This window comes from Falco punctatus (assembly GCF_963210335.1).
Source record: "Falco punctatus genome assembly, chromosome: 18".
NCBI lineage: Eukaryota > Metazoa > Chordata > Aves > Falconiformes > Falconidae > Falco > Falco punctatus.
In genome coordinates, this window is record NC_137598.1 from 5,638,851 (window position 1) to 5,666,340 (window position 27,490).

General features: G+C 48.9%; 2 protein-coding genes across 2 annotated transcripts; both read left to right on the forward strand.

Annotated features, from left to right (window-relative positions):
* Positions 1-3,665: 3,665 nt before the first annotated feature.
* Positions 3,666-14,308, forward strand: HOXC13 (homeobox C13). Its single transcript, XM_080368918.1, has 2 exons — positions 3,666-4,388; positions 6,628-14,308. The coding sequence occupies exons 1-2, from the start codon at positions 3,758-3,760 to the stop codon at positions 6,882-6,884; spliced, it is 888 nt and encodes a 295-aa protein (XP_080225044.1). The 5' UTR covers positions 3,666-3,757; the 3' UTR covers positions 6,885-14,308.
* Positions 14,309-14,407: 99 nt separating this feature from the next.
* On the forward strand, positions 14,408-27,297 carry HOXC12 (homeobox C12). Its single transcript, XM_080368956.1, has 2 exons — positions 14,408-17,345; positions 18,121-27,297. The coding sequence occupies exons 1-2, from the start codon at positions 16,781-16,783 to the stop codon at positions 18,357-18,359; spliced, it is 804 nt and encodes a 267-aa protein (XP_080225082.1). The 5' UTR covers positions 14,408-16,780; the 3' UTR covers positions 18,360-27,297.
* Positions 27,298-27,490: the final 193 nt, after the last annotated feature.

The window sequence follows — 27,490 nt, forward strand, 5'->3', positions numbered from 1 at the left end:
CATTTCTGTTGTTGTTTTTTTTTTAAAGGGGAGAGCGGCAATAAAGAAAATGGCTAATTTTAAGGAGAAAGGGTAGAGAAGTGCCTTAAAAACCAGCAGTTAAAGTGTTGGAGATAAGGTAATGAAAAACAACTTGCAGTTTTGCAAAGCAGAACAGAGCTGGACACCGCAAAGACATAGATACATATATTATTTTTTCCCCACCCTGGACTCGGAGATGAATCTGTTTCTCTCTTCCTTTCCAGCAGGAATAAAAATACAGAAATAAATACACTGAATTTCTCCCAGAGTCTGTCTTCAAGACGGCAGCAAAAGGGAAAGGAAACGATGCAAACCCATACTTGTCTTCAGAAGAAGAAAATTCAGCTTCTTTCTTCTCGCAGCCCGCTGGTAGACGGCGAAAGAACCGCTCCCTGCAGAAATATCCATATAACATTTTTTTCCGGAGCAATGTGCAAGCCTAGAGCTAACACGAGGATGAGCAAGAGAAGTTTATAAGTCAATATTTTTTTGGTATTGGTCAATTTTCCCCTCTTACTTCCCTAAATAAAAAAAAAAAAAAAATCCTGAAAATGTGATGCTGTGGGGATAGTGTGTGAGCAGTGCGGACTCTTCCAGCCTTTTTCTATAAATGCACAAGCAGAGGAATATTAAACTTTAAAAAGAGCTTGGAGGGAAAAAATGCTGTTAAAAAAAAAGCCAAACCAACACACCAACCTAACGAACGGGTCTCACATCTGCTCTTATTTCTAATTGCTCTTTCCCTTCTCCTTATTTTTTATTTATGGGTGCCACTCTCCTAAGAGGTTCCACATTTTGTTAAGTGTAAACATCCCTGAGCTGGTTTGGGTTCATGAACACACTCACCATCGCGGGGAGAGCCGCCCTCAGAAGCTAAGAAATTAAAAGAAATTATATTTTAAAAAAAAAGCATTTAATTTGAAATTAAATCCTCAATTTCAAAGCTGAGGGTTCTTTTGCACATCGACCCTCCTCCTCCCTTCCCAGCAACGGACCCTTCCCCAGGAAACCACTGGTTTACATGGGATTTTCCTCCCCTGTTACCTCCAGGAAAAAAAAATGTATCTTCTGGGTTTTTTCGCTTTTTTCTCTTTTTTTTTCTCGTGTTTGTTTGTTTTTTGGGTTTTTTTTGGGGGGGTGTGGGGTGTGGGTTTTTTTGCTCTTGTTTTCACCTTTTCCCAGTGATTTCACCCCCTCCCCTAATTTTCGGCGTGCAACACGCACTAACTCACCTAATTACAAAATTCAGCGTTTCATTAAACCTCTGTTTCCCCGGGATACGAAGTGGAAATGCCCTTCCCCAAACTTGCCGGCGCAATTTGCCGTGATTTTTCATTTATCACGCTGCTGCCTTCCTCGGGGCTCCTACCTTCACCGCCGAGCGCCTCCACACCGAGCCCTGCCCGCGCCGCGCCGCGCATCCCCGCTCCGCCTCTGCTACCCTCACCATAAATCTTTAGATTTTTAACATTTAATCCCCTTCCCACGCCGCGCACATAGGACATATGCTACCAAATGTTAACTACTTCATAAAAATTAAAGGGGGGGGGGGGGAGAAAAAAGAAGGGCTGCTGGGGGAGGGAAGAGGGTTTTTTTGTTCAGCTCCCCCCGTCCCTTGTCCCCTACGTGGCGGACACCCGGCTTTAATTTACGTATCATTTCGTGCTCGGCTTCTTCCATCGCCCCTGCGAGCCATGTGGCTCTTGGGATGGGGAGGGATGTTTCTCATGGGTGATTTCTGAACGGACTCACAGCAGCTGGAATTCAAAGGATGCGGGCACGGCTTTTATTATTTTTATATATATATATTTATTTCATTTAATTATTTTTTATTTTATTCTTCTATTTAATTCAATTCCATTCCATTTTATTCCATTTCATTCTTTTTTTATTACCTTTATTTTCTCCCACCCCTGCCCACCGCAGCCTTCTCCAATTCCACTTTTAAACCCAGGTCGCAGCCCTTGGAAGGTGCCCCAGAGGCCGCGTCCCCTCAAATCTATCCCCGACGCTCACGGGGACCCCCTCGGGCTCCTTCGCCTTGAACTTGGACTTCGACGGCTCTTGAGGACTCCGAAAATCCCTCCTCGACGGCCCGGAGCGGGCAGGTCAATGGGGAGCTCGGCTGCCTTCGCAGAGTGGCCTCTCCCCGCCTCCAGGATTTTGGGGGGGGGTTCTGGGTTTTTTGCTTTTTTCCAGGTTTGTTTGTTTGGGGTTTTTTCGCTATTGGGAAGAATTGCAAGAGGATGAGCTGGGAGGCGAAGCGCCCCGGGGGGAGGGGGGTTACCCCGCAAAACCAGCAGCACCGGAGAGGGTGTTTAGGATTGAAGGAGACACATGCAGCGTCGGGGGGTGTCCCGCGTGGGTACGACCCCACGAAGGAGGGGCAACAGGGACAGGCAGGGACCATCCGAAGGTCCCCTCGGAGGACTCCACTCCCCATGGCACGCCCCAGGAAAATCGGGGGGGAGGGGGAGTCATGCAGCGCAGGTGGAGCTCACCTCTCTTCTCACAGGCTGAGGCACTAAATTCCCCTCAAAATACATTTTTTTCCATTTTTTCCTCTATTTCTATTTTTGGGGGTGCTGAAACTTCCCTGAGCTTCCTTCCTCCCCTAATAACTTGCTCCCGGGGGCTCCCCGAGGGCTGCGAGCCCCCCCGTTCCCTCCCCTCCCCACCCGCATCCCCCCCAGCCAGCAACCTGCCATTTTTCTGTTTTCCCCCCCAGTTCCGTGGCAGCCCAACCCCGCTCCACGAAGTAATTCACATTTTTACAACCCCCCACAAATCAGCCTGGACCAACAGACCCCCCTGTGCCCCCCTGCCGCTTCATCTCGACCCTACATTTCCGCTGAAATATTAATCACTGAACTATCAAACATCTATAATCACACACACACACATTGAATGGGGGAAGATCAAATTATTTCGGGGTCTGGCAGGCAAATTAGAGGGGGGGAGCGTTTGGGCAGAGATTTTGCCCTTTTTTAAAACTGGGGGGGAGGAAGCACCTTGCAAAGGAAAAAACAGTCAACAGGTTCCACCCGCAAAAAAAACCACAAGGGAGGGCGCGCGCTTTTTGGCCGCCCCTTCGAAGCATCGCGGGGGGTTTGTCCGTAGTGCCCCCTCGAACCGTCACGGGTGGGTGGTTGTCCTTGTCGTGTCCCCCCCCAATGTCGCTCAGAGCACCCTTCCCTGCGCCGAAACACGGAGGGGGCGGGGGATCCTTCCAGGGAAAGGTGCCCCGTGTGTGTCCCCCCCGCGGTGTTTCGGGGTGTGCGTGGAGACACGGGCAGGGGGTTCCCACGGCACCCACCACGCGTGGGCAGGGAGCCAGTCCCCACGCGCGACTCTTTGTGCCGCCCGTGTCCCCCCACCCCCAACCGACGGGGCGGGCGCGGGTTGGGGGGGGGCGCCGCCTTTGATGGGGGGGGAGCAGCCGACCAATGATAGTGGCGACGGAGTCACGTGGTCAGGGCCACGTCGGGGCGGGGGGGGCTGGGGGGCGTGGCTGCCGCGGATTTCTTAATGGAGCGGCGGCCGCGCGACGGCGGCGCATGCGCGCGCGGCGCCGATATGTTGGGGGGGTCGCGGGGCGGCGGGGCGCGGCGCGGAGCTTCCCCCGACGGCGGCGGCGGCCGAGGAGGAGGAAGAGGAGGCGGCGGCGGCGGAGGAGGCGGAGGAGGAGGCGGCGGAGGAGGAGGAGGCGGCGGCAGCGGGAGCAGCGCGGCATGACATGACGGCACCGCTCGGCCTCCCCCCGCGCTGGCCCGACGGCCTCGCTTGCCGCTGTGAGGACGCCCCGCGGGAGAAGAACCGCATGGAGGGGCTGGGGCATTGCCGGGAGATGATGCCCCACGCGGGACTCGCCGTGCCCACCGCCCCGCCGCCGCCGCCGCCGCAGGGAGCCGCGTACGCGGAGCTGGCGGCCGCCGAGCCCCCCCGGCAGTGCCCGTCGGGGACGGCTTCCAGCGCGGCGCTGGGCTACGGTTACCCCTTCGGTGGGGGCTACTACGGCTGCAGGTTGTCCCACTCCCACGGAGTCAACTTGCAGCAGAAACCCTGCGCTTACCATCCGGGGGAGAAATACCCCGAGGCCGGCGGCCCCCTGCCCGGCGAGGAGCTGCCGTCGAGGGCCAAAGAATTCGCCTTTTATCCCGGGTTTCCCAGCTCCTACCAGGCGGTCCCTGGCTATTTGGACGTGTCGGTGGTGCCGGGACTCGGCGGTCACCCGGAACCCAGACACGACGCTTTGCTTCCCATGGAAGGTTACCAACATTGGGCTCTTTCTAATGGCTGGGATGGGCAAGTGTACTGCTCCAAAGAGCAATCGCAGTCTGCACACCTCTGGAAGTCACCTTTCCCAGGTAGGCTGCCCCGGGAACCGGCGTGCTCGTCTGCTTCCCGACCGCCAGCTCCCACCAAAGGTGGGGATGTGCGTGTGTGCGGATGAGTGTGCATATACATACACATATACGGAGAGATACGTGTATGCCTGTATATGTAATTAAAGGGAAAGAAATGGCTCTGGAATGCCTCCTGTGCAAGGCAATGTGTATGAACATGTATGGGAAAGAAGGTGAAGCAATCGTTTCTGAATCAAAATACACGCCGTGAGCTTGCTTGGAAAGTAACTTTGCCGTTTAATTCTTCCCTTTCTTCTCTCCTCCCTCTTGTTGCCTCACCTAAAGAGCGTCTCCCGGTGCCTTTCTCTTCACGTCCCCTCCGCTTGCCGCTTCTATAATGCAGAAAGCTTAAAAAGCGGGGGGGGGGGGGGGGATATTTTTTAAAAAAAACACGACTAAACCTTCTTTAGCGGTTCGGTCGAATGAGAAGTGTCGGGGGCTGGGACAGTAAATCATATCACAATTACACACAATTATAGGAATAGGTGTCAAGTGACAAATGAATCTGTTTGGAGGGGAAGGAGGGAGGCGGGAGGGAGGGGGGGCGGGGGGGCTTCTCCGCCAGGTCGGGCAGGCCTCCTGCCCTCCTGACAGCCCGCAGTCAGCCGGGAAGGCAAAACCCTTCCTTGGAGCATCTTTTAACCCAGCAAATCACTCGCTCCCTTCCCCTCCCGGTCCCACCGGGCCCGGCCGGCTCCGCGCCCCGACGGCAGCGGGGGGAAGGAAGGTGACGGTAAGTGCTGCCCCCCGGTACCCCTCCCCAGACTCCTTCCAGCCCCCCAGTCCCAGCGTTCGATGGGAAAGGACGCGCCGGAGGGTGATGGTGTAACCACAATAAAGGGGAGCACACCCTGCAGCATCTTAGATGGAGAGAAGGGACGGGTCGCGATAGTTCTTAGGGGGAGGGCAATGGGGGGGCACACACATCGGTTTATTTATTTTCTTTCTTTGGGAGAAAGAGGGATGGAGGAACGGGCTTTCCCGGGAGATTTTTGGGGAGAAGGGGGGAATTTGACGATGCGTTGTTGGCTGCGTGGTGGGTGTGTGGTTTTTTTGGGGAGGGTCATTGCATTCAGGCTGCATTTGAGGGAGCTGCCACCCCCACCGCTTTCTCTCCCCATCGCCTGGGGTTCTGGTGAACCTCCCCGAGGGAGATTCCTGCCCACCACCACTGGCTTTTGCGGCACCTTCAGCACCCCTAATTTCGCCTCCAAAGAGCTGATCGCCCCCAGAGCTCCCCCAGGGGCTCCCCAGTTAACTCCTCTCAGCCATAACTGGGGCTGTGCTGCCTGCCGAGGAGAGCTCGCCTCCATCTTCCTGCTCCAGCCAGCTGGGTCACACCTTTGCGGCGAGGAGATTCCGAGCCCAGGTCACCCCCCCAACTCTGTCAGGGGGCTGGGGCTGCGCAAAAGCTTGGGGGGAGCTTTCCCCCCCCCCCCCCCCCCCCCGGTACCGGCAGAGCAGAGGTGAAGATGCTCCCCGCATTCCTGCTGAGCTCATTCTCCATAACCCCTTGGCAAAGCACACAGTATCTCCCCTTCCTCACCGTCCCTGCGAAAGCCACTGGAGGGGGGGGGGGCTGGGGTTATTCTTGAGAGGTTTGCCCCCCCCCCGAGGGGCTTCTTGAGCCACACCGAGCCGGCGGGAGGGGCTGGGATGCGGAGGATGCACTTGTCTCTGCACCAGGCTCGATGTTGGGGAGTGCGCATCTTGAGGATCCCCGGGAATGTTTGCTGCTGGGGGGGAAAAGGGACGGGGGTAAGGTAAGAAAGAGGAGGAAGAACACGGGGGAGAAGGTCTAGATGTTGTCTAAAATCTCTCCATTGGGAAGGTGCCTTTGGTTATCCGCGCTCATTAGTCGGCGGGTTGACTTGGTGTTCCTCGTTTGTCAGCGCAGATAGTGTCGCCAAGAAAAACAGGCTTTCACCACGTGAATTATTAATATTATGGCATTATTCCTATTATTATGACATTATTCCCCTCGCTGGATGCATCTTCTGCCTGCCTTATCTCTTTTTCCCTTTCTTTCTCCCCCCTTTTCTCTTTGCTCGCATTCCTCCACTCTTTATCCTCCTTTTCACCCCATTTCTTTCTCTCCCCGATGGACAGAAATCCCCATCCCACACCCCGGGATGCAGCACTCCTCTTCTTCCCCTCTTCCTTATGTTTTTTTTGTGTGTTTTGTTTTGTTTTAATCCAGACGTGGTCCCCTTACAACCCGAAGTCAGCAGCTATCGGAGGGGACGGAAAAAAAGGGTCCCTTACACCAAAATCCAGCTGAAGGAGTTGGAAAAGGAGTACGCGGCCAGCAAATTCATCACCAAAGAGAAGAGGAGGAGGATTTCGGCGACCACCAACCTGTCTGAGCGGCAAGTGACTATCTGGTTCCAGAACCGGAGGGTCAAGGAGAAGAAGGTGGTGAGCAAATCCAAGACAGCGCATCTCCACGCCACCTGACAGAGGATGACTTTGGAGGAGAAGGGGCAAGGAAAAGGAAGCAAGAAACGTAAATATTTATCTGGTAGTTTGTATGATAACATCATCGGGACTCTGCTGATTCCAATTCATTATTTAAAAAAAACCCAAACCAACCAACAACCAACCACACACACACAAAAAATCTACATTCAGAAATGCACACGTGCATATTCCCCCCCCGCAAAAAAAAAACACCAAGCGCATCTTTGATTTACCCCTCTGCCCCGCTCTGACTGTGAAAACCCCAGTTTTGCTCTGAGAAATCCATCGATAAGGTTAAACTGTGTATATTTTTTAAAGAAAATAATAATAAGCTAAGAGTGTAGTTATGTTAAACTCTGAATGTCGCCCTGTAACGATGTATAGTCCGACCCCCTCGCCAGTCTTTCATATCTCGGGCCATTTCACCCACCGATGTGTAAATGTATGGAGAACCTATGGCAAAGTTGCATCAGCTGCTTATTTTCTCGGCGCTAGGGACCGAAAATAAGAAATAAGGCTGCTATTTGGGAAGCAAACCATTGCTCAGTATCGCTTGATTATTCCAACCATTGATTGTAGGTCCTAGATGGAAGTGAGTTGCTGTATGAGACTATTTCGGGTATGTTCTCTTGAGGGTTTCCATATCTCTGCCATAAAACTGGAATGTCTTTTCTCAGCTGACAAGATGGAAAATGCACAATATTGTATTTGGAGTTTGTTTCTTTCCCTCTCTAAACTGGGTAATTATCGACAGTGTTCTTTGGATATGTAAAAGCATCTTTTTTTTTTTAATGTCTTGTATATGTATATAATATTGTGGTGTCCAGATGATATGTACCGACTGCAGATGACATTTCTTTAAAATAAATATCTTTTTTTGTTGTTGTTTTGCCTTGAGGAGAGGCTCTTTGTGCACCTCTTTGTAGCCTTGTGCTTCTCCCATCCCTCCCTCCCTCCCTCCAGCCGCCTCCTCTCCCCACCACCGCAAATACAGCCCAGGCGGGAACCTCCGCAAAGAAAGGATGGAAAAAAAGGGGGAAACCGGCACATTTGGGCATAAAGCGCTGAATAAGGGGCTTGCTGAAAGCTGGCGAAGGATGCGAGGGGCAGATGCGGCTTCCCAAGGAGGGTTTGTTCCCAGGGGGAGTAAAAAGCGGAGGAAATAAATCCGCGGAGACTGAGCCAACTGAGTGCGCTTTTTTTTAATTTTTTTTTTTATTATTTTTTTTTTTTTATCCTTCCCGCCCCCCGCAATTACCCCGGGTGAAAACGCGCTGACTTTCCGGAGACGCTTCTAATCTCTTTAAATCTCCCTCTCAGAGGACGCGTTTCGCTAAACCTGTTTGACTCCAGCTCCGGCCCCAGATAAGCATCTCCCGACCTGCCCTCCCCGCTCCGCGCCCGCGGGACTTGCGCGGCCCCGGCCCGGCCGGGCAGCTCGGGAAGAAATACGAGAGAGGAAATTGTTTCCATAGGCGGATTACAATCTACCTTAATATCTGCTGGATTTAATCACCTCGTTAAATGATCAAAAGGGGAGGGGAAGGGGGGAGAAAAGGCTTTTAAAGCGACGTAACCTAAAACAATGTTATTGCGGGTGAAATTTGCATTGAGTGTGCGCATATATTTATGCGAGGGGGCAGACAGAGCAGGCACAAGCTATATAAAGCTATACGGAAAAAAGATTAGCGTTGGTGTCCGCGGAAACGCGCGCGTAGATACACTCGTGTCCGTGCTGATATGCATAACTATACATATATAATATATATACACATTTATAGGAGGCTATATAATGGTATGTGCATATAACCGTGTATGTCCGTTTCTTTTTATGATCTGGGCGTCGGTGTGTATACATTTCTTTTGTATATATATTTATATTTACATGTACGTGTGCGGGGCTTGACTGTGTGCATGTAATTTATATAAGCCTGGGTGTTAAGGGGATCTGTATATAAGTCTAGCACATATAATATACCACATATAATAACGTATTTCTACTCTCTACATAAATTCATACATATCTACGCAAGTGCAAGCCTCTACATTATTAAGTGAAATGGTGGGTAGATAATATGTATCTTAAATACATATATATAAAGTTTTATATGTACAAGTGCAAGTGCAAGCCTCTATATTGTCATAGAAAGTGGCGTGTAGATCTCATGGTCTGTACCGGTCTGTACGTATGGGTGTACATATAGCTTTATAAATGAGTCTGAAAGACAGATGCATGGGGGGGTGTATGTATAGCGTGGGTCCCCGGGCTCAGCGCGGTGGCAGCGTGCCCTATGGAGCCCATACCACCACCAGAACTACCGGGAAAGCCCCGTATGGATTTGGATGCTTCCCGGAGTGATCCCAAATCTCTGGAAAGGTGGGACGTCGCTTTGGTTAACACCGGGGATGGGGCAAACCGGGGGCTGGATCGACCCCTCCCGGCTCCCCATCCCTTTGCAGGGGGGGCGGAAAAAAAGGGGTCCCTGACACCCACAGCCCACCTCCGCGTCCCTCATTTCTCCGAGTGCGCAGCTGATGAGCGGAGAAACCCGGGGGTTGATCTGCCGGTGTTTCCCGCATTTGTTTCGGTGGTTTGGAAGCACCGGCAGAGCTTTAATTCTTATTGTTTTAATTATTTTTAAAAGACGCTCAGCTAGGAAATATGGCAATACCTCGAGAAACCCATCGCCGCTGCTCTAGCGGGAGTAAGCCGTTGGTAAAACCTGCCCTAACCCACGAGAGCCACAAGAATATGTGTTTTGGGTGTAAAAAAAAAAAAAAGCTCTCCCTCTTAAAAAAAAAAAAAGTCTTGCTGTGTGTGCAGACACTGCAACGCCCGAGAGCAACTCCAGACAAGCCCAAATCCGACACCCCGGCCGCGCGTGTTCTGTATTCTTCCGCCTTGTACCTGAATTTCACCAGTTCGGGAAGGGGGAGCAGGGGGGCGGGCGGGGGGAAGTTGATAAAACTGAGGATATTAGGCGAGGGTTATTGCAGGGAATGAGGGGAGATGGGTAAATACTTTTTTTTTTTCTTTACGGCCGTGGATTATTGAGCCCAAGTTATTCACGGAGTTTTCAATTCTGGAAGTTTTTGTCAATTGTAGTTTGATTTTGTCGGAGGGGGAAAGGGCTGTCTGTGTGTCGATCGCTCTTTCAACTCGTGTGGGAGGAATTAAAAGGGGAAGGGAAAAAAAAAAAAAAAGCAAAGCAAACAAACGCAAAACCAGAAAAGAAACAAGAAATTAATTCATTACACTTCAGAGCACCAAGAGGGTTTGATGGTCTTGCTTGGCAGATACTGGCGCGACCACGGAATCAGCAGCGATCTCCTGCCATTGCCCACGCTTCCCACGATATTTAAAAATATCCTTATTTTTTCCTGCGTCGCTCGACCGCTCCATCGCCCCTCGGGGCTATACCACCACCTGAAAGCCGGGAAGGACCAGGGATGCAGGCAGGGGATGCCGAGGTGCCGGCTGGGATTTGGGGGCGATGTAGACCCCCAAAGGGAAGGGGGACCCCGTCCCCGACATGCTCAGGACCCTCGGGGTTCAGCGCCCCTAAAGTGGCCGAGGGGTGAGGTCAGGATTAGACCCTCGAGGGCGGAGAGGGAGCGCGGGCGGACAGACCTTCCTCTGCCCCCCGCACGCATCCAAGGACACTTTGTCCTCCCTTCAATCCCGACCGTTTGGGTGAAAAAATGTGTTTTCGGGGCTGGTCGGCTAGAAATACACACACACACACACACACACACACTGCCTGTGTAATCTTTTACATCAATCCTTCCTGCCGATGCCGGGCACGGCTGATGTGGTTTATTTTTTTCCAGAAGGGCAAAATATAATCTACATCTGAAGTTACTTGGTCATCCTCTTCCAAGAGCACTGGAGGAGGCATTTGGCCGAGGAGAAGAAATTGAAATAAAAATTGCGCGCCCTCGCAGACCTCGAGGAACAGCGCGTTGTTTCCCTGCTGAAGTTCCGCGGACGCGGAAGCCGCGCTCCCTCGGACGTGACCTCTCGGGAGCACAAATCTGATGAATTTCTACCCTTCCCCACTGATTTGTACGCACCCACGCTAGGAAATGGCATTGGGAATCGCCTGTTCCTCGTTCCCTCCCTCGTTTATCCGCTCCCTGGCGGCCCGCCGCGCGCCGGGTATTAGGTCAGCAGGCCGTGACGTCACTCCTGTACTACCCTTGACCGTGACTAGGCGTTGTTTGACCTTGACATCACGAGCTGCGGGGATAATAAGCGAGGGGACCCTCACCCTTGATCTTCTCTTCACCAGCCAGCCCCAAGCAGCTCCGCTCCTGTTTACAGATAAACAAGGTGTTATTTGAAGTCTAGACAGGCGGGCTAATGGCCAACAATAAAGCCCTGAAAAGGAAGTTTCCCAAGTTTAGCCTTCTCTTTCCTTTGTATCAAGGACTTTGAATAACTTCCCAACCGCCGCCTTTATGGTAAAATCCTGGACAAGGGATTTCCCTCGCCCTTTCCCCCCCCCCCCCCCATCCCGCAATTTTCTTCTTTTTTTCCTTTTACCCTTTTTCTTTTTTCCTTTTCTTTTCTCTTCTATTTTTTCTTTTCTTTCTTTTATTTTTCTTCCTTTTAGTTCGCTCACGTTTGTCTACATTTTTTTCCCTAATGCATTTTTTAAAGAATAACTTCCTAATCTGGAGGGAGAATTCTGCTCTCGCAGCCCTGTGCTCAGTGCAGAGGTGAGTATAGCTCTTGTTGGTTAACTTTCTATTTGTTATGGAAGCGCTTGGACTTAAAAAAAGACGATTTTTTTTTTTTTTTGGTAGCAGCGAAAGAGAAGAGTCTTTCAATGGCTTTGCCAAGAAATTATTTCTTAAGACACTGACAGCCAACACGGGGTGTGTGTACGCATATCCCACAAACTCCTACAGCACTGTTGGTTCCTTGCTTATAAACCGCCTTGCCTACGTGGCTCAGCACATTTTGGGAAACCCTTGTGTTTATGGGTATTTAAGAATTATATCCAGCAAAATGTCGTGTCTCCTGTCGCCTCCACTTCAGGGGAAGCTGCTGCCTGGCAGGGAGCTCAGCTGATTCAGCCCACAGTTGGACCAGCCGTGGGTTTAATAAACTCCCTTTCCTCCCCACCACTTTCTCTTCCTTTACAAGGAACATTAAATAAGTGAGATCACGCTTTTCAGGCTCTCCAATTGCGATTTGCTCAAGAGTCGTGAATTCTAGACCATTAACTGGTTTGTTGTTACAGTTGTTGGGGGTTTTCAGCCCTCCAAGGGAATTACAGTACGAAACGCCAACTTCTCACCCAAAACAGAGCTGGCAGACAAAGCAAACTTCCCTGGAGTTGGGGACTAAACCTTTGCCTTACAAAGGATGCAGGCATCAGTTTACATTAATCTAATAGGAGGAGAAGATCCTCTGCTGGCAAAGCTGGGGAAAAATATAATGATATTCCAGGCATTTAACTATTCCCTGCACCGAGGCTGGGACCTGCCTTCGTTAAAACTGAAAGCTGCCCCAGATGATTTGTATATTGGATGAGCTGAAGTGTCGTAGACATTTTTATTCGTATCCATTTACCACTTTTCCATGCTATTTTTTTTTCTTCTTTTTGCCAGGCTCCTACGTATTCCATTTTACTACCCTCTTATATAGAGATATATAAGGTGTCTTGTACACTCTGTGTATCTATATGGTGTCTATAGACCTGCATTTTCCACATCAGAAAAAGTAGCCGGGGCAGGTTTCAATGATATATAGCTACCCCGAAATAACAGTTCTGTGGGCTTTCCAAAGCCTTGTCTCTATTTTATTCCCCGTGTCATGTATCTATATATTTATTCTAAATACTTCCTTTTTGACCCTGGCAACTAACTTCTTGTTCGAGTCACCACAACTCCTTACAACTCCCAACCAATTCGGGGTGAAATTCGGTTGAGCAGAAAAGCTGAGCCATGACGGGATCTGTTTTTCCAACCTGCAGACGCACAAGGAGACCTTATAATTTGCTTTCCCCCCACCCCCCCCGCCTCCCCTTTTCCAGGCAGAAGGATGTTGCAGACTACTTTTGCCGTATGAAAATTGGATTTCATGGTCTTTTCTGGGAGAAAACTTAAAGTGGGGCTAAGTCCTTCCCGTCTGAAGTGTAAACGTCTTGGTGTGGCCATTAGACTGAGGCCATTTTAATGGATTTTTTAAAAATTATTTTTATTTTTTATTTCTTGAAGAGGCGAGGCTGGAGGGGGTGGAAGAAGAGCCTGCTCAAATGGGAGCTGCAGCCGAGCTCAGCCCCGCGGTCTGGGCAGGGGGAAGATGAAATGGGGGAAGAGGGGAAGGGGAAATTTTATTTCTCACGCTTGGCAGAGAAGGGTTGCGGGAGTGCAAAACGGGAAGAGGAAGAGGAGGAAGGGAGGAGCGCAGGGATAAACCCCCCAAAGAGGGGGGAAAAGGGCAAAGCACAGAAAAGTCAACCCAGAACTTGGGGTTGTTTTCCCCGTGCAGTGAGTGATGCTCATCCGAGACAGTCATTAGCATAAGATGTCGATCCTATTTACTACACTAGACAGTGACCTTGAACTGAGACGTTGCAATCTTGCTTTTCCAGCGTTTTTCTCTCCCTCTTTTTTTCCCGGGGGCTCTTTTTTCCCGGCTCCCATAGGCAAAGAGCTTCTCCCGGCTTCTTCCCACCAGCATTTCCCGAAAGCTGCGTGTGTAACTTGTGGAGGTGGGAAAAAAAAAACCCAAAACCTCCCCGAGGATTATTAAATATCGGCGTCGAAAAGGTCTCTCTACCTGAAAACCGGGATTCCTGCAGATGGGGAAAGGCTCAGGGTTTGTTGTAGATATTTTTGGGTTTTTTTGTTTTGTTTTGTTTTTTGCTGGGCTGGGCAACTTTTTTCGGGGGAGGAACACCGCAGGAAAAAAAAGAATGAGGGTTGCTCAGAGCGATATGGGATAGCAATCGGGATATATTTTTGGAGGCCGGCGCTCGGGGTGGGTTGTGCACGAAGGAGGCTGAGGCAGCAGTGCCAGTCCCCAAGCAGGAGGGCTCGGCTCAGCCTTTCGTTTTTAAACACTGCTCAGCCTGTGCTGAGCATTAGAGAAGCCCAAGCGCTCAACCTGAACTGGGAAATGCATTCTTAATGGGGAAGAAATTCCCGGGGAAACGCGGCAGCTTTGCTTAAAGGTCCTCAGGATTTGTATTTTTCTATTTTTCCCTTCTCTGGACCTGCTGCCTGCTTGCAGCAGGAGCAGCGCTGAGCTGGGGAGCACTATTCAAGGCCACCAAGAGCAGGGAGTTATTCTCCACGCTGTGCATCGCTTAATATATTTCTGAGCACGGCTGTGCATTTTCCAGCTCTTAAAAAAAAAAAAAAAAAAAAAAAAAAAGAGAGAGAGAGAGAGAGAAAAGAATAAATAAGGGAATCGGGGATGCTTTTCTCCCTCTGCTTTGCTATGATGCCCATGCTGACATTATCTCTCCACGCAGGACTGCGTGTTTGTGGTTCATTTGCTCCCCAGCTCAGCCCTTGTAGCTGCCTCCCCACATGTTTCCTTAGAGGTAAATGTGAAATTTTATTAAATTTTTTGTTTCGCCCTGAAAAAAAAAAATCAGACTGAATAAAGAGGAAAAGCCCCAAATACCCGGAGACTCCTCTGAAGCAGAAATGTACTTTCCCAAGGTCCGGTGGAGAACAAAGCCGTGCAGCACCCGGGCACGTCTTAAATGGGGAATTTTGCAAAGAAAAGAGCAAGGTGGAGGAAGGGTTTTCTTTAAAAAAACCCAGCAAACAAAGCCAATTCAGATGGCAACCTCCGGGGATCACGTGCTCATTTTTATATAAACTATTCCTCCCCACGCTCGCCCAGCGTTGCGAGCGCTTCTTCTTCAGCGAGAAGACACTCTTGGAGAAATCGCAAGCAGCTTTTTCACTTATACCTGCAGGGAGAAAAATTCCTTGGCAAGGTTAAAAAAAAAAAAAAAGTGCTAAACTTTCATTCTAGCAAAATATTTCTAGTAGTCGTATTTCTTCCTTCGCAGGCAAAGCGCGTAGGAAGGTATGCACGTATCTCTGCAAGGTATGTATGTAGCATATCCATAGATGTGCCAGGGATGGGAAATATGGAAAATAGGTTTTCCACCTTCAGAAGCTGTCCATGGAAGACGAAAAAGCACCTAAATGAATTATTTTATTGGCACCTGATTTTTCTTGCAAGGATGGGAGGGGGGATTAGCTGAAGCCCCAGCATTTTGCCAGATGAGGAAAAAATGATTTTGTACTTGAGAAATATATAAAATATCGGTGAGGGAGGTTAGTTGCTGACTGGAAAGGCAGCAGTTGGGGAGATGCGGCTACACCCGCCCGGCTCAGCCTCCGCGGAGCGCCTCCGCCCCCGCGCAGCGGTTTTACCTCTACAGGAATATTTACGGTACTTTGCAGAGTCAACCTGGCAAGGGGAGCGCTTGGGAGTCGCTTAAGGCAGGGAAGAATGCAAAGCCATGCAAAAATCCAGCAAACGGGGGACGGGGGGGCATTTTTGTTTCTTAAAAAATAAAAAAAAAAAGGGGGGGGGAAGAAGCAAGAAAAAAAAAGAGAGGAAAAAATTATATAAAAAAATCTAACATAAAACACCTTCATATGTCTTTGCGTGTCCCCGGTTTCCATACAATACACCTTTTCCATTTTTTTTTCTTCCGCCAACGTATTTATTTTGCACTGAAAGACGCCGATATTGATTTTTTTTTTTCATCCCTTGTATTCCTTTGCAGCAGCTCCTTTCAGTATGACCAAGAGAAGACGATGGGTGGGAGGGAAGAAGAGCTCTGTAGTGTTACGAGGGTAGAATATATTGCTATAAGGTGGTGAGGAAGGAGCTCTGTGTGTGTGTGTGTGTGTGCCTCTGCTTCCAGGGGTGGCGACCAGAGAAATGGGGGGGAGGACTATAATTTTTATTCTTTCCCAGAAACGAAGGAAGGAGGAAAAAAAAAAAAAAAAAGGTTTGAACACTGAATCTATACGTGTGTGCGCCTTGGTGCATATGGAATATATACCGAGTAAATTAAGGCTATATACAGTCGTGTTCTTCTGGCTGCTTTATTCGACACAGATCATTAATAAAAGCAATCGAGGACTGTTAAAAAATCTTCCATCCCTTCTTGAGAGAGTGGCAAGAGCCTGGGAAGAGGCTGCATTCCCCCAGCCCGCGACAAAGCCACCTAGTCCAAGAGGAGGGGGGAAAATTATAATGATAACAATAAAAAAGAGCAGAAAAGGTCGCAAATAGCCTCCAACTCTCCCATCCCGCCGCGCGTAAATATGAGCCTGTTGCGGGCACCATCATTCGTCTACTTAAAAAGCCCGTAAACTTTATATGACACAATATCTAATAGTAATTTATTGGGGAGATATTGTAAATTCGAACTGTTTTAGTTAATAAAGGAGCTAATTAATGAGAACCAGCCTCTCTTTTGCAGATGGTGGAGGGCCCCGAAGTGTTGCCGGGGGAGGGGCGCGCAGCAGTTTTGGGGCAAAACCCTCGCCTATCGATTATTTTATGCTAAATATGACATTTTAGGGCGCTTCGCGGTTCTTAAGCCAGCGCTGGGAGCCGTTGCTTTTTTTTTTTTTTAATAAAATGCTTTATGGGATTTTTTTATGATTTTTTTATGAGGGGGGGTGAAAGGGGCCGGGGGGGGGAAGAAAAGGCGTAAAAAGGCGGAACTTGCTGTTGTGTTTTGTCTCGGCTGCCAGGGGAGGGGAGGGCCCCCCCCCCTCCCAGAGCAATTTGGGGCTCACGTGACCCCCCCGGACCAATAGGGCCGAGCCGTCGGTTTAACTATGTTTAATGTCAGATAGCAATAAAGTAGAAGCTTTCGGTCAGGCCCGCGGAAATGGGCGAGCACAACCTCCTTAATCCCGGCTTTGTGGGACCTCTGGTGAACATCCACACGGGAGACACCTTCTACTTCCCCAATTTCCGTGCCTCCGGAGGGCAGCTGCCCGGGCTGCCTTCCCTCTCCTACCCCCGGCGGGATAACGTCTGCTCCCTGCCCTGGGCATCCTCGGAGCCCTGCAACGGGTACCCGCAGCCCTACCTGAGCAGCCCCGTCTCCATTAACCCTTCCTTCGGCAGAGCCTGCGACCTCGCCCGGGTGGAGGAGAGCAAATGTTATTACCGGGAAACCTGCTCCGAGAGCACCGGGCTCAAGAGGGAGGAGAGGGGCAGGGACAGTGCCTTGCTGCCCCTCGAGTCCAGCCTCCCCACTGGCATGGGGGGGAATTTCAGCAAATATGACTATCCGGCCAGCGAGGCGGTGCCCCACGACCCTCCGTCCTGCCAGTCCTTGGAGTCAGACTCCAGCTCCTCCTTGCTCAATGAAGGGAATAAAGGCACGAGCGGCGAAGCGGGGGGTTTGGTCTCCCCCCTGAACCAAGGCAGCACTTTAGGCAACGGTGGTAAGACCCGGGAAGGAGGGTCTCGGGGCTGGAGCTGGTCGTGTTGGGGGGGGGGGTTGCTTGGAAACTTGCCGGCTTGGGGCTCCTTCGTGGTGTAATTCATGGGCTGAGCGATGGGAAGCGGCGTGTCTATGTGTGCTGAGGCCACTAGGGGTAGCACCGAAATCCCTAATGTTTTATTAGGTGGTGCTTCTTTTAAAAGAAAAGGCTATAAACATGTAAATATCCCATAAAAAAAGAGGGGGGAAAAAAAAGAAGAGAGAGAGAGACGCGGAGAGGGGCAATGGTTGCGCATCCCTGCGCGGCGCGGAGGGCTGGCGGAGCGTCAGGGTGCTTTTTGGGGACATCGCAGAGGTGTGTCTGCCCGAGGGAAGGGGGGAGAAGTGGGGCATGCTTAAAAAAAAAACTCCACAGCCTTCAAAGTTGGCATCGGGGTAGAGATTTCTTTCTGTTAGCGAAGCCGGAGCCCTTCCCGGGGTGTCCCAGGTTAGTCGCCCGCTCCTTGATAGTCCTTTGCTCCCTGCCCCGCTTATAACGCTCCCCACCTTTCCCTTCCTCTGCCTCCTGTGCCCGCCTCACGCATCACCCGTGGCCCTGGGAGCATCCCTAAGCACCCACGGCCAGAACAGCTGGGGTCCCCGGGGACAGTGGGGCCACAGGAGAGGTGCAGGAAGGGGTGCTGTGGGTGCCCTTTTTTCTAAAGAGGCTTTTTTTTTTTTTTTTTTTTTTTTTTCTCCCCTTGCCAAGTGCTCAACTCTCGCTCCCCCTTTGCCAGGTGCTCCTTGGTACCCGATGCACACACGGTCCCGGAAAAAAAGAAAACCCTATTCCAAGCTGCAGCTGGCAGAGCTGGAAGGGGAGTTTATGGTCAATGAATTCATTACTCGCCAAAGAAGGAGGGAGCTCTCAGACCGATTAAACCTGAGCGACCAGCAGGTGAAGATCTGGTTCCAGAACCGGCGTATGAAAAAGAAAAGACTCCTCCTGAGAGAGCAAGCCCTTTCTTTCTTTTAAAGTTTTAAAAGCGTCCGTGTCGGGTATTAAAAAAAAAAAACAACAAAAAACAAACAAACAAACAAAAAAACAAACAAAAACAAACCACCAACAAAAAACCCATATAGACTCTAGTGTTCACCCAGGCTCCCGGGACTTTACCTGATCACTCTTAATCCCCCCCACCCATCCTTACCCAGAAATCAATGAATAAAGAAATAATATTAATAAATAACCGGTTTCCCTTAAAATACGAAACCCGACAGCGAAATAATAATAATAATAAAATAATGCATCTTCTCCGCCGGCACCGCGGGGGGACGGACGGCTTCCAGAGATGCTCGGCGGGCTGACGGGGAGGTTCCGAGCGCCACTTTAGCCACTTGTCCTTTGCCAGCAGCACAGGTAGGGTTCCGTGCAGCGCCGGGCACCGTCGGGGCCGTCGGGGGCCGCAGGTCCTGCTCCCCCCCCTTTCCATTTCCACCCCTGCCCGCCTTCGGTTGGCGGCGAGACCGGGGTTGAGGGTGATGAGGGTGGGTCCTGGACCCTCTCCTAGGCTGCCACGCAGGGTTTAGGGCTGGTTTGGTGTTTAGTGGGAAAGCGGGAGGGGAAAATAGCAAAAATAGAGGAATGGGGGTGGGGGTATGGGGAAGGGTATGGGGTATGTTGTCTTATAGGACCAGCCCCGCACCCTTATGGAAGATGCTTTTTTTCAGTGCACGGTGTGACCCAAGATGTTTTTTTCTCAGTCTAAATTGAGGGTTTGCGTCTAATCAGTATCTCTAGGCTTAATCAGGATCTCTAGGAAGAGGCGACAAAGACTGTGTATATATCCGGTGTACATGGTATATATCTATATAATATATGAGGTATGTGTATCACACTATGTCCCTATAGATATGAGGCTTTGATGGAGGCGGCGGTGTTGTCCTCAAAGCCAGAATGTCACAAGGAAAAGGAAAACGCACACATACCCCTAGAAAACCCTCCTAGGAAAAAAAAGATCAGAATTTCCTTCCATGCAAACTGAGCCTTTCAGAGACTTTTTTCTCTCTCTATTTGAATTCACAGCGTTTCTCTACACTTATCCTGAAACCACGTCCTTCCTCTTAAAAAAAATATTATGTTTTGCTTTGGAAAAGCGCTGCTGGTGGAGTATGCACGCTGTTTTGCTGTGTTTATTGATGACACCGTAGGAAAATCGGTAGAAAAAAAACCCTTTTTTTGTACCCTCCGGTGATAACAGCCTGTTGGAGTCACATTTTTCCTTCCCTGGGATAACTGAAAAGATGTGCTTTGTCGCCTGGGCGCTATTTTCTGACTTTTTTTTTTTTTTTTAAAAGAGGGTTTGGGATTTTTTAAGGAAAGATGTCCCATCCAGCTATGTCTCCCTTTCCCAGTGCCCGCCAGGTTGTAGTACCGTAGGTTTCTAGCAAGGGCGATGCTTTCTTTTCTTTCCCTCCCTAAAAACTCCTGCCCGCTGCAGATAGAGACTGCCCATCTTTCAGAAAAGGTTTCAGTTTTGTGGAGGGACAGGATTGTCTCCCAAAAACCTTGTCTAGCTTTTTCCCTTTCAGGGCAATAGAGAGGGGCCTGGTAGGATGCGGCATAAGTTTTCTTTGTACGTGTGCTCGGATTTCCTGGGGAAAAACACCAGTTTTGGCGATTCCTTGTCAGGTTGGTGATCGAGGCACTTTTAGGTCGGGGGGAAGTGAGGCAAGGGAGGGGAGGACGGGGGAAGCAGTAGGTTTAAGGTCCTGGGAAGATTACCGGGAAATTGTAATTTAGGATAAAAAGTGGGAAAAATTAGGAATTTTTAATTCAAGCTGAAGTGGGAGAGGGGGACGGTGGTGCTGCAGCCCGGTGCTTTGCCGCGCCGTGCTTTGCTCCATTCGTTTTATATCGGAGGGGGGATTAATTTTATGGCAAAGCAGCGTTTTCTGGGAAGTCTGGATGCTCACCACGTGCTCCCGCTTCCCCGCGTTCATGGTCATGACCAGCAGCGCCGAGGAATGCTTTTATTTACGAGCTGCAAAGGATGGAGCCGACTCCTTAAAAAAAAAAAAAAAATCCCTCCCTGGGCTGAAAGGAGCCTTTTCCTTCAGCTTTATTTCTGCAGGAGCGTCCAGCAGACATCCCCCCTCTCCCTTCAGCCCCATTCCTTCCCCGGCTGCTTCCTCTTCTTCCACCCACCCCTGTGTGCTTTTTTTTTTTAATTCCCAGCCCGGGAAATGTCACAGCTTTATTTCCTTCCACTTGTGTTTTCTTTTTTTTTTTTTTTTCCCCAAAGAAAGAACCCCCATCTCCTCCTTCAATGCTGGCTTCTGGGTGAGGGTCCCCTTTTGCCCCCTCCTCCCACACAAAAGAGCCGCCGCGGAGGGTATCGCCTGGCGCGATGCTGTGCAATAAAGCCTAGGATGTGTTAAAACACACACGTATATAGATATATCTCTAGATGCTCCAGCTCAACCATGTGCAATTAAAGGAGGAAGGCGATGTGGAGGAATGCAATGTCTTGGGGAGATTTTGGGGGGTGGGAAGGGTGATTGGGGGGGTGATTGGGGGGGGGATTTTGGGGGGCGGTTGTGGCTTTGGGTGCTCTCAAAGCACCTTGTCGCAGGGCTGAGCTGGCCCCGCTTCGGGCTGTGCAGTGTCGTGGGGAGCGGGGGGGTGTAATTCCAAGGAAATAAAGGACCAAACCCACGCAGGTTTTGCTGAACTGAGCCCCCAACAGCCCCTCCCCCCCTTGCCCCCGCAATGAGGGGCGGTGGGGAGGGCGGCTGGGGTCTGGGGAAGGTAGGAATGAGGGTGAGTTACGGTGAGATGTCAGGAATGCTGTGTTGGGTTTCAATCCCACCATCCCAAAAAACAAATCAATCCGTTTCGTTATTCTTCACCCACCGAGGGGCACTTGTATCCCCCGAAAAAAACACCCCACCGTCCTTCCCAACACAAAGGCCAGGACACCAGCAGCAACCCCTAGAGAAAATGCCGAAGAAAACGAAAATATATGCAATATTCTCTTCCAGATTGCTTTAAAAAGGCGGCTCGGTGGGATTTCTGTTCGTTCTGTGTTTGTTCTCCGTGTACGTGGCATCGGTTTTTCTGCTTGTATCCCCTAGTCTAGGTTATTGCGGTTGTTAATATGCATCCTTCGCAGTATAGTTCATATGTAATGTTTCTTACCTCAAGCTATTCTATGTAGGGTCTATGCAAATGTCTGTTATAGCACGTTCTGGCTTTATATAGTCATGTAAAAAGTTGCTTCACAATAATAATAATAATAATAAAAATAATGATAATAATAAAAATAATGTATTATTATGTGATTTCTTGATAATAAATAAAATTGCCCAAAACATCTATTTGGTGATTTACTGTTTGCTATTTAAAATTAGTATTAACTTGTAAGGTTAATAAAAGAGTAACAAAACCAAAAAAATATATTAGCCAGCCATGCCTTCTGTGGCTTGTAGATCATCTTTTGGTAAAAAAAAAAAAAAAAAAAAGGTAATTAAATGGATGTGTAAAATGCGTTATAAAAGGAAAGAAATATTGCTTGCTCTAAATATAATTAGAAAAATCCTAGGGAAACAAGAAGCATAAGTTAATCTCCAAATTGCTGGTTTAATGAGAATTATACTCCTGCGCGTAGCATTAATTGGAAGCAAAACTCAACTGAGACGCCTTTTTTTTTTAAAGAAGCTCGAATGTGGGCTAATTGTGATTCTTTTGTCTCTGGTGGAGGGTGCAGGAGGACTATACCTCTCCTTGCCCCTGGGCTCCCACGGTGCCTATGTACATATGGGTTTATATGTACATATGTATATATAAGGATGGGTTTCCTTATGGATATAGGAACCAGAGGAATGTCAAAGATAGCCTGGGTATGACTTTAAGATGGGAATGAGACGTGAAAGCACAGCTCTTAAATTGGAAATATATTAGACTGGGTTTAGATTCGGGCGTGTTGATGCTTATTGTTATGGTTATTAGGACCAACGTTATTGCGTTTCTTCGGCGTAAATTCGCAGCAGATTCATTTAACAAGAGAAAAAAGTAACCCCGTCAGGCCTATTTAAATAAATTAGATTATTATTTCCTCGATCTCTCTCTAAGCGGATATTTGTATATAATGGATTCTCTGCTTTTTCCTTTCGGGGGAGATGTCACACGCTTCCCAGAGGCCGGGGGGAAAAAAAGCTTTTGGAAGATGGAGAAGGGATTTTTATTAAAGAAATGTCAAAGAAAACCACGGTGGGGTCTATGGCGAATTAACTGGTCCTTCCCCCAGTCCTGGCCGCATACAGCCTCAAGCCCAGTGACCCCCAGCTCAGCCCACCCTCCTGTCTGGGCACACTGGGGGCCACTGGCCTGAGCCTCAGCCTGATGGAGTTAAGATCAGGTTTTCTGCGAAAAACAGGAGATTAAGAGAAATTAATATATTTTCCTCCACTTTCACGGGCAGGATTCCCCAACACAGGGTGGGTGCACCTGGGGGCTTCCAAAATGACGAGAGGATTCACCCAGTCCTGAGCAGCTGAATCTTGGGTTTTTTTTCCAAGAGCTGCTTGATTTGGACAGGAGAGGAAGAAGGAGGAAAGCAAATATTTCTGCAGGAATGGGCCCCACTTCTGCTCCTTCCAGCAGCCAGACCCAGCCTCCCCTCCGGGGAGATCTGAGTTTTGGGACATGCAGAAGCAGTAGTTGGGGACATCTGCAGGGCTTGGCCTTTCTACAGAGTGAAAACTCACTTTTTTCCTGTAATAGTTACTTTTTCAACTTTTTATTATTATTATTTTTTAACACGGGTGTGCACACTTTCCGTCTGTTTCTCCTGCTCCAGGAGAATATAAGTGCACATACATTGTACGAGCAAGCTCAGGTTAGACTTTTAACCACTTTTATTTCCTTCTTTCTGTGTCCCTGCACCAATCTGGAGGAAAATGGGCAGGAGGAGGAATTACTCCTAACAGGTTTGAGTGCTATAGGGTGACATAAATTGTATATATTGTAAGTGGGTTCACCTTGAGCAGGAATACTTGGGTTTCAAAGACATTCAAACACTCGCGAAAATAGATAAAACTTATTTATTACCAGCGAGCGGATAGAACAAATTGTTGCTTCGCCATAAAATCTGTATTATTTCTGGACTGGTTTCTTTTATTCAGCAGCGTATTTCACTGCTCCGGCTTTAAAATGGATTTGTTAGCGAAGGGAGAAAACCCTCATCTCTTTAATTGCGAGGAATATTTCTACCGTTAATGACAAAGACCGAGGTGCTATTTCACAGCTACTGCAGAAATCGTAGAAAATATTAATGAGTGAGGGTCAGTTTTAGGGATTTATTCCTGTTTCCGTACTTCCAGCCTAGACTCAATGCGGGAAATACAATGGGCAAAGCAAGAATACAAAAAGGGAGGTTTTTTTTTGAGCCAGGAGATATGTTCTTGACACCTTTGTGCAGAAGAAATGTCTGATTTCTTTGAACTCCCTCTGCAAAGCCCGGCCCGACTTGGGGCTGAGCTCATTTCAAAGCCATTAAGAGCCGCTTTAAGCAAAGTTTAATCAGCCAGTCCGCGAGCAACAGAGAAAATCGAGGTAGACAATCAAAATTCCCTTCTGCCGCTCCTCGTTTTCTCACAACACCCTTTTCCTGAGCCAAAATCGGTTTTTTCTACACCCAAATCTAGGCGGCCCCAGAGCTGGTTTAGCAGAAGGAAGAACAGGAAGATTTAAAAGTGCAAGAGAAAATAAACCCGGCCACGTCGCTGACACCCAGGTTGGTGCTTTCGCCTGGAGGGGAGGGACCTGGAAATTATTTTTTTCCCCCTCTATACGCCCCCCCAAATAAAGAGTAAAGGCGTAGCCTATAGAGCATGGAGTGCTATAGACTGGGGGGGCATATAGGTGCCCCCGGGTGTGCGTGGGCTTTGTGTGGGCTCAGCCCCTCGGACCTGGCCAAAAAGGAGCAGCACAAAGAGCGAGGTGAAAGCAGCGTGGGTGCCGGGGGGTGGGTATGAAGGTGGGGGGCACCTTGGCTTGCTGGGGGTGCAGCAGTAGGGGCTGGGTGCTGGGGGGGCTGCACACGGGCGTCGTGGGAATGACACGCGGGGGAAAATACTGATCTGGGGGCTCCTGTCCAGCAGCTTAGAGATGCCCGTGTCCATGCGTGGAAATATTTTGCATTCCCGCCTCAGCCCAAACCTCTCAGCCCCCCCAAACCCAGACAAAAGCAAAGCACCTCTTCGCAGCTGCATTTCAGAGGGCTGTAGCTTCAAGTATTACAGCAATTAACAATAAATATAATAATTGCCATTAACGTAAGAAGAATGGCTGGATTTCCTTCTCCTGGACTGTGTGTGGCTCAGGCTCCGTCCTTTGGCTAATTCCGTGATAAATTAACTGTTTGCTTTCCTGCCCCGTGCTGCTATAGGGACTGTTTTCAAGGCCCATGCTCCCCCCCCCCCCCCTATCATTAATATGCCAGTGCATTATTGCCGAAGAATGCCTTGGTTTGGTTCCGAGTGGGGGTTCATAAATGTAAAATAAACACTGAGTGGGAATAATTAGCAGCATTTATCAACATATGGCCACCCACCCCACTTTGAAACCTTCCAGACCCTGCGAGAGGAAAATGAAGTACATTGCAAGTAATTAGTTTTAAGCAAATCATTTCAAATAGAAACTTATAGGTAAAGCCTAATGAAGTGCAGAGGGGGAAAAGAAAGCCTCTTTTTTATTGCTTGGTAGGTAGCAAGTAGACACAGCAATATTTTACTGTTGAGAGAATAAATTAATTAATATATCTGTAGCTAGCAACTACAATGGCTCCATGGATGACTGCATTTAAAGGAGATATATGTATCCAGTCTCATTGGTGTTGTTAACAAGAGTGATAATAAAGATGAAAAGGATGAGAAAGATAAAAAGATCAGTCGGCTTGTACTCCTTACTGCGGCTAAATTGCGCGGATTTTCTAATGGCTGCGTCTTGTTGACTCTCCACAAACTCCGTATTTATTTTTTTTTTAGAGTCAGACTTCATTAAGCGACTTTATTTTCATGTTGCTCAAATAGGAAATAAAGATACAAGCCCCTCAGTCCCCAATAAATCTCGTACTAACTATCCTTCTCTGCAGCTTAAGTGAAGGGGAGCTCTCCTTTCTCCCTATTTCAGATCAAAAAATTACTATTTTTGAAAGTAAAGTATCTAGCCAGCTTTTGTCAGTGCAGAAATTTGGATCCCCCTACCACCATCACCACCATTTCTGATACCAGAAAAATGCAGAACTCTTATATCCCTCTCAGTCAGAATAAATCACATTTAGCCCGTGGTTTGGTCTAGCTGGAATATGAGCGCATGTGCCTCAAATCCGCGTTAAAAATCTACCTGTAATTTTTTAAGAGAGTTTGTGCTTTAATTTTAGGCTTGGGTTAGCCAAACACTGCCACAGAGAACATATAAACCATCAGGATATCTCATTATAAAAACGTTTGCCAAAATTAATTTATTTCAAAGGGAAAGTGTATTAATATTAATTTTTGCAGCCAGTACACTCTTGTGCCTCCCAAACCTACACGTCGGGTGGAGAAGTGTCGATAATTACAGAGAGTGTGGAAATTCATTTTATTTTTATGATTACCCAGTAAACTATTATGAGGTGAGACGAGACGCTGCTAAAGGAGAAAGCATTTAAAAAATTAGGTATGGAAAAGTACAGTGTGAGACCCAAGGTAGCAATGAGGAATGTCGGGCAGGCGTCAGGTCCAGTAAAATCAAGAAAAGTAAAAAAAAAAAAAAAAAAAGGCCCTACATACCTCAACTCAAACTATCTTGAGATAGAGATAATATTAAAAATTATATTTTAATAATGGTGTGGGCCAGGGCTTTTTTTTCCTCTCCTCTCTGAAAAATAAATCCCATGTGGTTTTGCGGGAATCCACGAAAGTACATGGGGGGTGGGGGTGGGGGGGTGGTGTGTTGTATGTGAACCCCCCCTTGGAGTGGGAATATCTGTGCACAGCTCCGGTGTGTAACTGAGGAGCAAGGTACGAGTACAGCACAGCTCACCTCCGCCCAGCCAAAGATCGACAAATTCATCGCAACCACGGCCCCCCCCCCCCCCCGCTGCCGGGGAGGTCATAAAGCAATATTCAGATATTTTTACCCAGTCGTGCTCATTTTTGGGGGGGCTGCCGGGACCACAGGACTTTTCCTTTGGGTTCCTCCCCGCTGTGGTTCTTTACACCTCATCTCCACCCCCACTCCCTCTCCCCCCAATCCCTCATTTTCAACTGCCAGCCAGAGCCCAAACACTGACTTTATGGGTATTTAAACCAACCATCTTCATCTGTAATTGTGGATGAAGAGTATTTATTGCTCCGGTGGATAACTAGATATATAATTATCTCTTTATAGAGAGACTGTGAAATAAAGCATCTGTCTGCCCCCCCCAGACACACACAAAGGCGGGTGAACACCGACAAAGTTCCACATCTGCACAAGCACTTCATTATTTTTTTCCACCCAAAATGCATTCATCAAAGTCCTAGGAACCTCTCCTCAAACTTTAAAAAAATCCCTCTAACCCAATGAAATGGCTCTGCCATGGATTTTTTTTTTTTTCCTAAATGGGGCTAAAGAAAATACCTATTTGGAAAAAGGAGCCGCGCTGGCTGCCGCGGTTCCGCGTTGTCCCCTTTTATAGGGAAAAAGGGATTTTGGGATGGTTTTCGGGATTAAAAAAAAAAAAAAAAAAAAGGTGGTTGGGGAAAAAATGTGCCTCTTTAGAAGACAGAGTGGGTCGTGGGGAAGGGGATGCGGTGGGGTGAAAGCGGATTTCTCGGGGAGTCGAAAGGGTCTATTGGACTATAACCGGGATTTTGTTTTTAGGCAGGGGATAAAAGTTGCCCACACACACACACACACACACACACCCCTCAAGACTGCAAATAAATTCCGGAGATTGTGATTTTTGGGAGGCTCCGGGGCAGGAGCTGCCCCGCACTAACCCCCACCCCGCACCCACACACACACACACGATTTTATGCCGGTTTTCTCTCCGTGGATTTGCGCGGCTGCGGAGGGCGGCCGCGCTGCCCGGGCCGCTGCCTGCGGGAGGAGCCGTCCGGGCCGCCCGTCGGGTGGGC